Here is a 16,400-nt window from a genome sequence, read left to right as displayed (position 1 = left end):
CTGCGGCGGCTGTGATCAGTTACTGGAACACATGCAGCCCATATAGGTAACATTGCTCTTTACACTTTCTGATTTGGACTAATTGGAGACACTTATACAGTACTTGGCTTTACCAAGTGTTATCCCTAGGCCAGAAAACAATGTTTATGACTACTTGTCTGTAATGACAAAAAAGGCAATTGCACTCTAATGCTAAAGCATGCAAACCATGAATGTAAGAATATAGACATGCATTACTACTAAATGAAATATGGCATGCAAAAATGGCCATTTCTACGTATATCTGCCTAGTAGCCACATCAAGGCAATCTCATATTATTGGGGAACTACACTGAACTGAAACCTCTTTCTGGGTTTAAAAACCTCCATGTGTAGAACTCCGGCAAAGCTACACAAGATTTACCGAGAAATCTCTAGTCTCTGTTGGAGATGTTCCGGGGGCAGGGATCAATGCTGCATTTATGGTCGTAGCTGCCCAGCCACTGGACCTCTGGAATGATATATTCCAGTAATACAACCATTTGCTCTCTGGCCAGGTCAGACCCACCCAGCCCTCCTATCCAGATTCTCTGGGTCTCTGTCTAGTGTTAAGAAAGACCTACTGATGTCCTTTGTGACTGCTGTGGGTCAGCTTATCCCTAGGTTCTGGAAAACTACCTACATCCTACAGAGGGATAGATTGGGTAGAAGCGATTAAAGGGAACCTGTCAGCAGAAATTTTGCACTAAACATAAAAGATTTCCCATCTGCAGCTCCTGGGCTGCATTCTAGCAAGGTTTCTGTTATTATTGTGCCCCCTTTTAGACCAAAAGAAATACTTTATAAAGTGGTACCTTTTTGTATGCAGATACTGTAAATGGTACACCGGGGCGGGCAGTCTTGCGTTCGTTATTCTGCCTCCTGCCGCTTTAGGCCGTCCCCCATCGCTCCTTTCCATAGCTGTGTACGCCGCCCAGTGCTCCAGAGGTCCCCGCGCATGCCCAGTCCCTATCTCTCGTGAATGATCACTGTGCCCAGTGTCACGTGTTGCACAGGCTTTAGATTATGGGCGGCGCTGTGATTTTCCTCAGCAAGTAACCACCCATAATCGCGTGACCGCGCTTTCCCTTCTGCCTCCACCGTTCTGCGCAAGTTCGGGCCTGCTGACCCCACGTTACCTTTTTCCCATCTTGCCCTGAGGCAGGAAATAGATGGGAGGAGCGCGGAATAGGACACCACCGATCAGGAGGAGAGGCGGAGAGAAGCTTACCGGCGTACACAGTAAAAAAAACATGTAAAAACAAACAATGTCCTGCTCCGCGCTCCTCCCTTCTATTTCCTGCCTCATGGCAAGATGGGAAAGAGGTAACGTGGGGTCAGCGGGCCCGCGCTTGCGCAGAACGGTGGAGGCAGAGGGGAAAGCGTGGTCACGCGATTATGGGCGGTTACTTGCTGAGGAAAATCACAGCGCCGCCCATAATCTAAAGCCTGTGCAAAAGCCTCATTCACGAGAGATAGGCACTGGGCATGCGCGGGGACCTCTGGAGTACTGGGCGGCGTCCACAGCTATGGAAATGAGCGATGGGGGACGGCCTAAAGCGGCAGGAGGCAGAATAACAGACACCCAGGCAGCCCGCCCCCGTGTACCATTTACAGTATCTGCATACAAAAAGGTACCACTTTATAAAGTATTTCTTTTGGTCTAAAAGGGGGCACAATAATAACAGGAACATTGCTAGAATGCAGCCCAGGAGCTGCAGAGGGGGAATCTTTTTTGTTTAGTGCAAAATTTCTGCTGACAGGTTCCCTTTAACACCCTCCAGCGCCTGGAGGAGAGCAGGGCATTCGACGAGAAGTCTGACTCCAAATGGTTTGCAATCTGGTATCCATAAATATTTAAGGAGTCGGCAGGGTTTCAACAGTGGTTGATGCAGGATCTGGAAGTACTGACCTGGGCCCAGAAGGAGACCACTATGTTCCCAATATGGAGACACTTATTCTGATCCCCCTCCCCCTTTACTCTTTCTCTTCCTTTTATCTCATCTTTCTTCTTCCTTCTCTTTCTTTCCTCCTATCTTGCACTTGCTTCTTTTCCGTTCACTTGTTATATAACCAAAACGATATGGAGAAGTTTATACAGGGCATTCGTTGATTTTTGTTGAATGTTATATAGGCACGTTCCTAGTCAGGAGGTAGGGGTGATCCCTGACCTGACTCAACTATATTTATCACCATGTCCCTGCCTTTTTGAATGTCTGGAAATATTTGTTTTTCTTTTCTTGTTTAATAAAGAAATATTGAAGAATCCAAGCAAAGGAAGAAAGGCGGCATCTCACCATGAGGTTTTTCAGCTTTATTCAAAGCATGTGAATTACAGCATGTGGGGGAGAGGGGAGTGCGGGAGCTAAAGGTAACCAAGTATTATTTTTACGTCAGCTGTTGTGACACACCTTAAAGGAAGTCAGCTGACATTGCAGGCTAGGATTAGTCAAAGCGCTTGTTACTGCGCGAAACGGCCGTCGGCCGCTCCCGCCCTCCCCTCTCCCCCACATGCTGTAATTCACATGCTTTGAATAAAGCTGAAAAACCTCATGGTTAGATGCCACCTTTCTTCCTTTGCTTGGATTCTTCAGAACAGTGACTGCGCTGCAGGCTGAGCACCACCTGCAGTTGCTAATTTAATCCATTGATGGCTACATACCAGGTCTGCAAGTACGGCTCCACTCCACAGTCTTTGCGCTGCAGTGCCCGATTTTTTTCTTCCTTTTTTTTGCAAAGATATATTGAACCTAAAAAACTTCCATATGCGTGGATGAGTAGGAACCTGCTACTAGAGAATAAAATTACCTAAGGCTAATGGGAGAGGGGTTCAGAGTCAGAAGGCATGAACCCATAATCCCACTGAACAGATATAGAAATGGCCAATTTTGTGTGCTAAATGTGCTAAATATCTATTTTTTCTTCAGCGCTCTATTGGGAGACCCAGACGATTGGGGTATAGCTACTGCCCTCCGGAGGCCACACAAAGCACTACACTAAAAAGTGCAAGGCCCCTCCCCTTCTGGCTATACCCCCCCGTGGTATCACGGGTACTCCAGTTTTCAAGCTTTGTGCGAAGGAGGTCAGACATTCCATGCATAGCTCCACAGATTTTAGTCAGCAGTAGCTGCTGACTATTTCGGATGGAAGAAAAGAGGGCCCATATAGGGTTCCCAGCATGCTCCCTTCTCACCCGTGGATGGTGTTGTAAGGTTGAGGTACCTATTGCTGGTACAGGGGCTGGAGCCCCACATGCTGTTTTCCTTCCACATCCCCTTGTAGGGCTCTGTGGAAGTGGGATCCTGCCGGCCTCAAAGCTCTGACGCCGGGCTCCATCCACAGACCCATAGCACCTGGTGGATGCCGAGCAGGAGTACCATCAGGGACAAGGCCCTGCATCATACAGGTACTCTGTGTCCCCGGCAGGCACAGACACACTCCGGGCTGGCTGGGTGTTGTAGTGCGCCGGGGACCGTAACGCTAGAGCTAGTGTTCCTACAGTTTAACTGGGGGACTTTTTTTCTGTGTTGTGGGAACGCAGCGCCGACCCCCGCTGGACCGGCGGCGCTGCTGTGACTTTTAGTTCGCCGGGGACACGCCGACCGCGCTTTTACGGCGGTGGCGTTTATAAATCGAGTCCCCGGCTTTTGCGGCCTAGGACGCCGGCAGCTCCGATTCGTTCCCGCCCCCACCCTGTCAATCAGGGTAGGGGAGAGACGCTGTTTCACGGCAGCGACGAGGGCTGGAGCCTGATTTACATGCTCCAGCCCTCTCACTAGGCACAGAGGGAAGCAGGCTTCCCGCTCTTAGTCAGGAACGCCCAGGGCCCGCCCCCCCTCCTCTCTCAGGACGCCGGCAGCCATTACATGCATGTCTGGCTGGAGGAAGGACGCAAGGCTCTGGGAGACCTGGACTAGGGGGCTTTGGAGATCACACACCCGCTCTTAAGCGGGCGGTAAGCGGCTTTTCAGCTGGCCCCTCTAGTGCCTCAGTGTGTATTAGTGTACTGTGTCACTGGACATATATATATTTCCATATTGCTTGCACTGTGAGGTCGCTTCCTGGCTGTATACCCAGATCGCTCTGAGGAGGCAGCAACATGTCATCCACAAAACGCAAGGCTGCCAAGGCTAGGGCTGTGTACACTGCGTGTGCTGCATGTGGGGCTGCTCTACCAGCAGGCTCCAAGGACCCCCATTGTGTGCAATGCTCAGATCCGGTGCTGCTTCGCCAGCCGGAGTCAGGAGAGATAGTGACCCAGGCTGAGACGCCTGTAAGTCCTGCCCCGGTGTCAGGGACAGACTTTGCAGTTTTTGCTGATAATATGTCTGTGACTATGGCAAAAATCCTTGAAACTTTGCAATCCATGCCTGGGGCTCAGTCTATGGACACGGCGAGGTCTCTGTCCTCTAATCCCCCTCAGTTGGATTTAATCCAGACTGCAAGGGGGTCCCCGGTTTCACAGGCTGAGTATTATGACTCAGATGATAGCCCCAGCCACCCTAAGCGGGCTCGCTGGGAAAGACCCTCAACGTCATCACACTGCTCAGGGTCTCAGCGCAATCAGTCGCTCTGTGATGCGTCTGATGAGAGTGATCAGGAGTCTTATCCTGGAACCCCTCTCAATCTGGATACCCCGGATGGGGACGCCATGGTAAACGAGCTTATCTCAGCCATCAATAGACTGTTGGATATTTCTCCCCCAGCCCCTTCTGCAGAGGAGGCAGCTGCAGAGCAGGAGAAGTTTCGTTTTCTCTATCCCAAGCGTAAATTAAGTGCTTTCTTGGATCACTCTGACTTCAGAGAATCAATCCAGAAACACGACGCTCATCCAGAAAGGCGTTTCTCTAAACGTTCAAAGGATACACGTTTTCCTTTCCCCCCTGATGTGGTCAAGCGCTGGACCCAGTGTCCAAAAGTTGACCCCCCGATTTCCAAACTTGCAGCTAGATCCATAGTTGCAGTGGAGGATGGCGCTTCACTTAAGGATGCCAATGACAGACAGATGGACCTCTGGTTAAAATCTGTCTATGAAGCTATCGGCGCGTCGTTTGCTCCAGCATTCGCAGCCGTATGGGCACTCCAAGCTATTTCAGCAGGGTTAGCAAAAGTGGATGCTATCTTACATCCAGCGGTGCCGCAAGTGGCGTCCCTTACCTCGCAGATGTCCGCGTTTGCGTCTTACGCTATCAATGCGGTCCTAGAATCTACCAGCCGCACCTCAATGGCGTCCGCCAATTCGGTAGTTTTGCGCAGAGCCTTGTGGTTAAAGGACTGGAAAGCAGATGCTGGTTCCAAAAAATGTTTAACCAGCCTGCCTTTATCTAGAGATAGACTGTTTGGCGAGCCATTGGCTGACATTATTAAACAGTCCAAGGGTAAAGACTCTTCTTTGCCCCAGCCCAGATCAAGCAAACCTCAGCAGAAAAAATGGCAGCAGAGGTTTCAGTCCTTTCGAGGTTCGGGCAAGACACAATTCTCCTCGTCCAAAGGGACTCAGAGGACGCAAAGAAGCTCAGATTCCTGGCGGGCTCACGCGCGCCCCAAGAAAGCAAATGGAGGAACCGCTTCCAAAGCGGCTACCTCATGACTTCCAGCTCCCCCCCTCCGCATCTCCGGTCGGGGGCAGGCTCTCCCGCTTTTCCGACATTTGGATGTCACAGGTCAAAGACCGGTGGGTGACAAACATTTTGTCTCGCGGGTACAGAATCGAGTTCAGTTCTCGTCCTCCAGCTCGGTTCTTCAGAACCTCCCCACATCCAGACCGAGCAGATGCCCTGCTGCAGGCGGTGGACTCCCTAAGAGCGGAAGGAGTAGTGGTTCCTGTACCGCCTCAGGAACAAGGGCGAGGGTTTTACTCCAATCTCTTTGTGGTTCCAAAAAAGGACGGCTCGTTCCGTCCTGTTCTGGATCTAAAGCTGCTCAACAAACATGTGCACGCCAGGCGGTTCCGGATGGAAACCCTCCGCTCTGTCGTGGCCTCAATGTCTCAAGGAGACTTCCTTGCCTCAATAGACATCAAAGATGCTTATCTCCACGTGCCAATTGCTACAGAACATCAACGTTTTCTACGTTTTGTGATAGGAAACGAACATCTTCAGTTCGTAGCTCTGCCATTCGGTCTGGCGACAGCCCCACGGGTTTTCACCAAGGTCATGGCGGCAGTGGTAGCGGTCTTGCACTCTCAGGGACACTCGGTGATCCCTTACCTAGACGATCTACTTGTCAAGGCACCCTCTCAAGAGGCATGCCAACTCAGTCTACATGCTACACTGGAGACTCTACAGACGTTCGGATGGATCATCAACTTTCCAAAGTCGAATCTGTCTCCGACACAGTCACTAACGTATCTTGGCATGGAGTTCCATACTCGAGCAGCGAGAGTGAAGCTTCCGCTGAACAAGCAGCGGTCACTACAGACAGGGGTGCAATCCCTCCTTCAGGGCCAGTCGCACCCCTTACGGCGCCTCATGCACTTCCTCGGGAAGATGGTGGCAGCCATGGAAGCAGTTCCCTTTGCGCAGTTTCATCTGCGTCCACTTCAATGGGACATTCTCCGCCAATGGGACGGGAAGTCAACGTCCCTGGACAGGAAAGTCTCTCTTTCCCAGACGGCCAAGGACTCTCTACAATGGTGGCTCCTTCCCACCTCATTGTCTCAGGGACGATCCTTCCTGCCCCCATCCTGGGCAGTGGTCACGACAGATGCGAGTCTGTCAGGGTGGGGAGCAGTGTTTCTCCACCACAGGGCTCAGGGGACGTGGACTCCGCAGGAGTCCACCCTTCAGATCAATGTTCTGGAAATCAGAGCAGTGTATCTTGCCCTACTAGCCTTCCAGCAGTGGCTGGAAGGAAGGCAGATCCGAATTCAGTCGGACAACTCCACAGCGGTGGCATACATCAACCACCAAGGGGGGACACGCAGTCGGCAAGCCTTCCAGGAAGTCCGGCGGATTCTGATGTGGGTGGAAGCCACGGCCTCCACCATATCCGCAGTTCACATCCCCGGCGTAGAAAACTGGGAAGCAGACTTCCTCAGTCGCCAGGGCATGGACGCAGGGGAATGGTCCCTTCACCCGGACGTGTTTCAGGAAATCTGTCGCCGATGGGGAGTGCCGGACGTCGACCTAATGGCGTCCCGGCACAACAACAAGGTCCCGGCATTCATGGCGAGGTCGCGCGATCAAAGAGCTCTGGCGGCAGACGCATTGGTTCAAGATTGGTCGCAGTTCCGGCTCCCATACGTCTTTCCACCTCTGGCACTCTTGCCCAGAGTGTTACGCAAGATCAGATCCGATTGCAGCCGCGTCATACTCGTCGCCCCAGACTGGCCGAGGAGATCGTGGTATCCGGATCTGTGGCATCTCACGGTCGGTCGACCGTGGTCACTGCCAGACCGACCAGACTTACTGTCCCAAGGGCCGTTTTTCCATCAGAATTCTGCGGCCCTGAACCTGACTGTGTGGCCATTGAGTCCTGGATCCTAGCGTCTGCAGGATTATCTCAAGGAGTCGTAGCCACAATGAGACAAGCTAGGAAGTCAACGTCTGCTAAGATCTACCACAGAACGTGGAAGATTTTCTTATCCTGGTGCTCTGCACAGAGAGTATCCCCTTGGCCATTTGCATTGCCCACCTTTCTTTCCTTCCTGCAATCGGGGTTGGAAAAGGGCTTGTCGCTCAGCTCCCTTAAAGGGCAAGTCTCGGCACTGTCGGTGTTTTTTCAGAAGCGTCTAGCACGTCTTCCTAAGGTGCGCACGTTCCTACAGGGGGTCTGTCATATTGTGCCCCCGTACAAGCGGCCGTTAGATCCATGGGATCTGAACAGAGTACTTGTTGCTCTGCAAAAGCCGCCCTTCGAGCCTCTAAAGGACGTTTCCTTTTCTCGCCTGTCACAGAAAGTGGCGTTTCTTGTCGCGATCACATCGCTTCGGCGAGTGTCTGAGCTGGCAGCTTTGTCATCCAAGGCTCCTTTCCTGGTGTTCCACCAGGACAAGGTAGTGCTGCGCCCCATTCCGGAGTTTCTCCCTAAGGTCGTATCCTCGTTTCATCTTAATCAGGATATCTCTTTGCCTTCCTTTTACCCTCATCCGGTTCACCGGTATGAAAAGGACTTACGTTTGCTAGATCTGGTGAGAGCACTCAGAATCTACATTTCCCGAACGGCGCCCATGCGCCGTTCCGATGCTCTTTTTGTCCTTGTCGCTGGTCCGCGCAAGGGATTGCAGGCTTCTAAAGCCACCCTGGCTCGATGGATCAAAGAACCAATTCTAGAGGCCTACCGCTCTGCGGGGCTTCCGGTTCCTTCAGGGCTAAAAGCCCACTCAACCAGAGCCGTGGGTGCGTCCTGGGCATTACGACACCAGGCTTCGGCTCAACAGGTGTGCCAGGCAGCAACCTGGTCCAGTCTGCACACTTTCACCAAGCATTATCAGGTGCATACCTATGCTTCGGCGGATGCCAGCTTAGGTACAAGAGTCCTGCAGGCGGCAGTGACATCCCCGTAGGGGAGGGCTGTTTTTTTGCAGCTCTAACATGAGGTATTTCTTTACCCACCCAGGGACAGCTTTTGGACGTCCCAATCGTCTGGGTCTCCCAATAGAGCGCTGAAGAAGAAGGGAATTTTGTTACTTACCGTAAATTCCTTTTCTTCTAGCTCTTATTGGGAGACCCAGCACCCGCCCTGTTGTCCTTCGGGATTTTTTTGTGGTTTGCGGGTACACATGTTGTTCATGTTGAACGGTTTTTTCGGTTCTCCGATGTTTCTCGGAGTTAATTTGTTTAAACCAGTTATTGGCTTCCTCCTTCTTGCTTTGGCACTAAAACTGGAGTACCCGTGATACCACGGGGGGTATAGCCAGAAGGGGAGGGGCCTTGCACTTTTTAGTGTAGTGCTTTGTGTGGCCTCCGGAGGGCAGTAGCTATACCCCAATCGTCTGGGTCTCCCAATAAGAGCTAGAAGAAAAGGAATTTACGGTAAGTAACAAAATTCCCTTCTTTTTTTTCCTAGATTTCCTTCAGCAGTAATGCTTGTCATGTTCAGTTATGCACCTGTTCACACTGCATGTTTAGGAATGCCATCAGTCTCTTTGTATACTTATGTACAATGTCATCAAAGCTGCACAGATTTTGTATGTAATAATAAAGATGGTCCCATTGACCCCAATATGGATGATTTCTGGTACTTTTATCTGATTATTTTCTACAGTATATGACCTGAGTCTGGTGTTTTTATCTTGTTTTTGCCTTAATATAATTATCTCTGTTCTCTCCTACCATGTCATTTGGTTGCTTCTCAGGGTCCTAGAGCACTTTGGAAAGGAATGGGAAGCACTTTTATTGTTCAAGGTATAACCCTTGGAGCAGAAGGAATCCTCAGTGAACTCACTCCACTGCCTAGGTAATGATTAGACAGCTTTTGTCTGTTTTTGGTTGTTTAGATGACTACTGTATTACTACCTGATGCTGAAATGTGAACCTTAAAGGGAATCTGTCACCGGGTTTCTGCTACTTCGTCTGAGAACAGCATGATGTAGGCCAAGAAACCCTGAATCCAACAATGTAACACGTAGACTACTGGCAGCAGCCAGTTCTGACACTATCAATTCATTTAGCTTTAGCCATGTAGCTGAGCCCAGGGAGCTGCCCAGCTCACACCAGGCTCTCTCTATAGATTTATTCATTTACAGTGGGGTGTCAATCACAGCAGGGCCATGCCAGGCCTGTTTCTAGTCTTGTAATGTTAATCACTAGATGTAAATCCTTTAGTATAAGTTAACAATGGCACACAGCCTGATGAGAGGCATAGTTGATCTTTGTCTTTTGTAACGCTTTACAGTATGCTATCCTGAGCTTCCATAGCAAAAACCTGCTGACTGATTCCCTTTTACGTTTACTGGGTCAAATAATGGCAGCTGTGAACACAAAAGAGAGAACATAATTTTTGCTCCTATCTGCTTCAATCTGGCAGCCATGCACCTGCACACTGTTCAGAAATATCTGCTACGCTTTCCTGTACAGTCAGAGGCTACTGCAAAGAAATACATACAGTGTAATGTTTTGGGGTTTTTTTTTTGTTTAATACAATGGGTCCTTATGGTGGACAGTTATCACCGCTGGGTACATACCTCCTATGAACATGTGCCAGCCTGTTGCTTTAGCATCTGGTTTAGGAAAGGGCTGTGAAGAACGGGTCTCCAGATAATGAATGTGAGTAGCCCCCCACAGAAGAGCAGATCTGGATGCCCAAATACTGGCCTTGCGATTTAGAGATAATTTAAAGAGTAACCGTTGTTTTTAATTTTTATTTCATAAATGAATAGTGCACATGATATATCGCAAAGTTGCTTATTTTCATACAAATTTGTCATTTCTCTGATGCCTCATTGGGGGACACAGGACCATGGGTGTTATGCTGCCTATCCTTAGGAGGACACTAAGTAGATGCAAAAACATAGCTCCTCCTCTGCAGTATACACCCCCTGGCCGGGCCAGGCAAGCCCAGTTTTAGCTTAGTGTCTGTAGGAGGCACTTCCTTTCAAGGTTTGTTATTTTTTGAGGGCGACTGTTTCCTTTTGGGACCGATCTCCCACTACCATCAACGGGCGGGAACGTGAAGTGTTGCCTACACGTACCCCCTCCCGCGACGCTGGATCCTGGGCTGGACGACGGGTTCCATAGACACCGATTTTTCCAAAGCCCAGGGTAGAGGCCTGTGCCCCTATAGCCCAATTCCTCAGCCCCTCTCTGCAGGCTCTGAGTTGAATATGGCATCAATTCCTCAGTCCCTCTTTGCAGGCTCTGAGTTGAATATGGCACCGTTGTGATCGGATACAGCAAGCTGACTCTGCTATTGTCACTGCCTGGATTGAAGCAGTGTTTAAGGTGAGATCCCCCCTGACTGGTTTCCCAGACAAAGGGAGAAAAGGCTGTGCAGGAAAGGCTCCCAGGGCTGCTGAATATACAGTATTTATTATGAGAAAGTCCCTGGCTAATGCAAGGAAGAGAGCCCCAGGAATCCTGAACACAGTGTTAACTTTTTCCCAGCTTGCTGGCTGGAGGAGGGGGGAAGTCCCTCCTGTTTGCAAACTCCTGCACAGATAATTTCCCGGTGGCAGGGGGGAGGGGGTGGCTAGAGAATCACAGAGCTCAGGGACTCAGGCTGTTTATTATCTGCTCTGTTTATTTGCTCCAGCAGAAAAGCCGGCTGATAACCACCAGTGACATGCTGTGTGCTGACTAGAGGGAGAGGGAGGAAAACTATCAGAAGCTCCTTTCCCGCCGTTTTTTACTAACCACAGCGGGGGGGGCACACTGACTACTTCTTCGCGCTCTTTTAGCGGTAAGTCCCCCCCCTTCCCCAAGGAAAGCGGGTAAGCATGGGAAGATCTCCAGCCATCGGCTGATTCTGGTAAGGTGCTGCTCACTGTAGCTCTGCTGAGCATTGCTCCCCCTCCTAGCATACTACTATCAGGAACATGCAGAATTCAAAAGGCCCTAAGAGGGCTAAGGCTCACAGTCTATTATTCAACCTGCACTGCCTGCCACGTTGAGCTACCACGTAAACACACCTCTTCTCTCTGTGAGTCCTGTGCCCCTATAGCCCTCCAAGACCCCCTTGCCACCACCGCCGCAACAGTCAGCCCAGAGCCTAGGGCCCCCAGCCCACCGGAATAGGCACAGTTTCTGTCCCAATCCATGGATAAACTGTCACAGAACCTGGTGCTGGCTATGCAATGTAGTCCTCCACACCCTTCTGGGTCCCTGGACGGAACGCAGCCTGAGGATACCCCTATGGAGGATCCTTCTGAGGTAATCCGGGCACATGCTTCACCGGTTGCAGGGATAAGGAAAAGAGCACAAGGCCGGGTGTCTCCAGCGGGCTCTCCCTCGGGAGCACACAGGGCAGGCTCTCCCACACGCTCCACGGCTTCTGAAGAGCTGGAGGAGGGAGAATGCTGTTTGTACCAGGAGGATTCCTTGGTTTCAGCCTCCCCAGATGATCAAACTGCAATAGACTCCCTTATAGCAGCAATCAACCAAACTCTGCATGTGGAGGATCCCCCATCCACTACCACTGACCATGCGGTCTCCTTTAAGAGGGCAAGGAAACCCCAAAAGATTTTCGCTGATCACCCTGAGTTTCAGGATATACTCACAAAGCAAAGGGAGAAGCCTGACAGGCGCTTCGGTAACCGAAAACTCACGGAGTCCCGGTACCCTTTTGCCTCACCTGCCCCTAAGGGCTGGGCCGATCCGCCCTCGGTCGACCCCCCGGTCTCCCGCCTTACCACAAAGACGCTCCTGTCTTTACCCGATGGTTATTCTATCAAGGACCCGACAGACAGGTGGAGCACCTCGCCCGCTCTGCTGTTGAGGCTGCGGGTTCCTCCCTCTCGCCCTCCTTTGCCTCTGTGTGGGTCGCAAAGGCGATCTCGGTCTGGGCAGAATCCCTTAACACTTCGCTTGAGGAATCCCAGTTCACTCATACCGTCACAGAGGTAACAGCTCAAATTGCCGCTGCTGCGGAGTACCTCATGCAGGCCTCCATGGACGCTGCTACCTGCGCAGCGTTTGCCACCTCAAATACCATAGCCATCCGTAGAGCTCTCTGGCTCAGACAATGGCGAGCGGACTCGGCCTCCAAGAAGTGTCTTACGGGCCTCTCCTTTTTTCCAGACCGATTGTTTGGCGAACATTTGGACAAGCTCATTTCTGACGCCACGGGAGGAAAGAGTAACTTCCCTCCCCCAGCTGAAGTCCAGGACGTCCTTCACCAGACGTCCACAGTCCTTGTTCAGCTCCTTTCGGAACTCATTTGGTTGGTCGACACCCCGTGCTGTCCACGCCACCAGCCGCGGACTACGCAGGGACCGACCGACCTCAGCTCTCCCTGAAACCTACTTCATAGCAGCCTAGACCGAAACAGTCCAGGACTAGGGAGACTCTGCCACAACGTTTTCCCCCCTCATGACTCCTTCGGCGCCCCGGAAGACACACTCATTGTAGGAGGTCGACTGCGGCTCTTCTAACACATCTGGGCTGCCGCCTCAGACGACAAATGGGTGCGAGACCTTGTGTCTTCTGGTTACCACATAGAACCGACTCGGGGGTCGGGTCCAAAATTCTAACAGCAGGAGTGATAATACCTGTCCCAGACGACGAGAAGTTCGGGGGTTTTTATTCCAACCTCTTTGTGGTCCACAAAAAGGATGGGTCAGTTCGACCCATCCTGGACCTCAAACACCTAAACAAGCATGTGCACGTACGGAGATTCAGAATGGAGTCCCTAAGGTCCATTATTGCATCCATGGTCGAAGGGGAATTCCTCGCATCCATAGACATCAAGGACGCGTACCTGCACATACCCATCGCCCCAGATCACCAAAAGTTCCTCCGCTTTGCAATTCAGGACTCCCACTTTCAATTCGTAGCTCTACCCTTCGGCCTTGCCACCGCACCAAGGGTCTTCACCAAAGTCATGGCGGCCGCCATGAGCGTCCTTCACGCCAGGGGAGTGGTCGTTCTCCCTTACTTGGACGACCTCCTCATCGAGGCCCCCTCCTTCCGCGACTGCTCAACCAGCGTACAGATCACTGTAGACACCCTATCCCGCTTAGGGTGGCTAGTGAATCTGGACAAATCATCCCCGGTCCCATCACGATCCATCACCTTCCTGGGCATGTCCCTGGACACCCGTCGGGGCTTGATCCTTCTCCCTCAGGACAAGGCGATCGCTCTTCAACGAGCGGTACGCTGCCTTCTACGTCCTCCGTCTCGCTCCATTCGATTCAGCATGAAAGTGCTCGGCAGGATGGTGGCGGCTATGGAAGCAGTACCCTTTGCTCAACTGCACCTCCGCCCACTGCAGCTAGCCCTTCTAGCGGCCTGGGACTAGAGCCCCTTCTCCCTGGACAGACATCTTCACCTGACGCCTTCAGTCAGGTACACACTCCGCTGGTGGCTTCGGTCCTCATCCCTATCAAAGGAGAGATCCTTTCTCCCAGTGAACTGGCTGGTCCTGACCACGGACGCCAGCCTCCTAGGCTGGGGAGCAGTGTACCAGCACCACACTGCTCAAGGACGTTGGACGCCCCAGGAGTCTTCCCTACTCATAAACACCCTGGAACTCCGCACGATCTTCCTCGTGCTCAGAGCGTTCTGCCCTCTGCTAGCGGGTCGTCAGATTCGAGTCCAATCGGACGATGCGACAGCTGTAGCCTATATCAATCGGCAGGGGAGCACCCACAGCAAAGCGGCTTATCTCGAGGCCCACAAGATCCTCAGCTGGGCCGAATTGACGGGATCAGTGATATCAGCGGTACACATACCGGGGGTAGAGAACTGGGCAGCAGACTTTCTAAGTCGCCAAGGCCTGGCCGCCGGAGGATGGTCTCTCCACCCAGATGTGTTTCTACACATCTGCACTCGCTGGGGCACACCAGACGTAGACCTAATGGCCTCAAGGTTGAATGCAAAGGTACCAGAGTTCATAGCCAGGTCACACGACCCGCAGTCCATCGGCGCGGATGCTCTAGTCTGCTCCTGGCACCACTTCCGCCTACCTTACATATTTCCACCTCTACTCCTGCTGCCGCGGGTGATCAGGAAGATCAAGGCAGAGGGAGTCCTGGTGATACTGATAGCACCGGACTGCCCCAGGTGCGCCTGGTACGCCGAATTAATACAAATGCTCACAGACGCACCGTGGCGCCTTCCAGACATCCCAGACTTGCTGACCCAAGGGCCCATTTCCCATCAGAACTCCAGAGCCCTGAAGCTGACGGCATGGCCATTGGGACCTGGGTATTAACAAGAGCGGGATTCTCCCCCGCGGTTATTTCCACCATGATCAGCGCCCGAAAGCCTGCTTCATCCCGCATTTACCACCGTACGTGGAAAATCTTCCTTTCATGGTGCAGAGAAACTAACGTCCAGCCTATGCCTCTGGCTATCCCCAGAATTCTCGACTTTCTACAGTCTGGCTTGCAAGCGTGGTTGGCTCTCAGTTCCCTTTAAAGGGCAGGTCTTAGCGCTCTCAATCTTCTACCAATGCCGCCTGGCTCAAAAACCGCAAGTCAAGACCTTCCTCCAGGGCGTTTCCCATCTAGTTCCCCCGTACAAACGGCCGCTGGACCCATGGGACCTCAACCTCGTTCTGAACGGTCTCCAGAGGTCTCCCTTTGAACCCCTCAAGGAATCCTCCCTTGCTCTTCTGTCCTGGAAGGTAACATTCCTGGTGGCAATTACGTCCATCAGACGGGTTTCGGAGCTAGCAGCACTCTTGCCGCGAGCCTTTTCTGATCTTTCACCAGGACAAGGTGGTTCTGCGCCCCCTTCCGGATTTCCTTCCAAAGGTTCTTACCCCGTTTCATTTGAACGAGGACATTGTTCTGCCTTCATTTTGTCCACACCCAGTTCATAGGGTGGAAAGGTCTCTGCATTCGTTAGACCTCGTCAGAGCTCTCAGATATTACATATCCAGGACAGCCCCCTTTAGGAAAATGGACTCTTTGTTCGTCATTCCTGAGGGGCCTAAGAAGGGACAGGCAGCTTCAAAGGCGACTCTGGCTCGCTGGATTAGCTCTGCGATCCAGGAAGTCTACCGCCTGCAACTCAAGCCCATTCCTAGTGGTCTGCGGGCTCATTCCACGCGAGCAGTTGGCGCTTCGTGGGCCATTCGGTATCAGGCTTCAGTGGAACAGGTTTGTAAGTCTGCGACCTGGTCTAGCCTACATACTTTTTCAAAGCATTACAGAGTCCATACCCAGGTTTCAACTGAGGCAAATCTGGGTAGGAAAATTCTGCAAACGGCAGTAGAGCACCTCTCTCAGTAGGCGCTCCAGGCTGTCTGGGACTGGTTCCTAGTCCTTGGGTTGTGTTTTCTTCTTTTATGTTTCCAACCCATGGACTGCTTTAGGACAACCCATGGTCCTGTGTCCCCCAATGAGGCGTCAGAGAAAAACGGATTTTTGTGTACTCACCGTAAAATCGTTTTCTCTTAGCCATCATTGGGGGACACAGCACCCACCCTGTTGCCCTGCGGGGCCTTGGTTCTCTCAGTACCTTATTTGGTTTTGACTCTTCTTTTCTCATGTTCCTCTGTTGAGAAGTTTTTTACTGCTTTTTTCTCCTACTGCTTGTGTACTAAAACTGAGACTGCCTGGCCCGGCCAGGGGGTGTATACTGCAGAGGAGGAGCTATGCTTTTGCATCTACTTAGTGTCCTCCTATGGATAGGCAGCATAACACCCATGGTCCTGTGTCCCCCAATGATGGCTAAGAGAAAACGATTTTACGGTGAGTACACAAAAATCCGTTTTTCAGACAAATCTGCTTCTTTCTCCTCCAGAATTGATCACTTATTATCAAAATTCTCAATTCT

The 16,400-nt window shown here is 51.7% G+C and overlaps 1 protein-coding gene across 2 annotated transcripts in view; it reads left to right on the top strand.

The window, feature by feature from the left end:
* Positions 1-16,400, top strand: part of SLC25A46 (solute carrier family 25 member 46) — a 52,834-nt gene that overhangs the window by 29,121 nt on the left and 7,313 nt on the right. For both annotated transcript variants that reach the window (XM_075325019.1, XM_075325020.1), the window contains exon 5: positions 9,317-9,417. In XM_075325019.1, coding sequence (XP_075181134.1) covers positions 9,317-9,417 — 101 coding nt within the window. The remainder of the gene's footprint in view (positions 1-9,316; positions 9,418-16,400) is intronic.

The sequence above is a fragment of the Anomaloglossus baeobatrachus genome, chromosome 1 (assembly GCF_048569485.1).
Source record: "Anomaloglossus baeobatrachus isolate aAnoBae1 chromosome 1, aAnoBae1.hap1, whole genome shotgun sequence".
NCBI classification, from domain to species: domain Eukaryota; kingdom Metazoa; phylum Chordata; class Amphibia; order Anura; family Aromobatidae; genus Anomaloglossus; species Anomaloglossus baeobatrachus.
The sequence above is the reverse complement of the archived record's forward strand: the minus strand, read 5'-3'. Positions and strand labels throughout refer to the sequence as shown.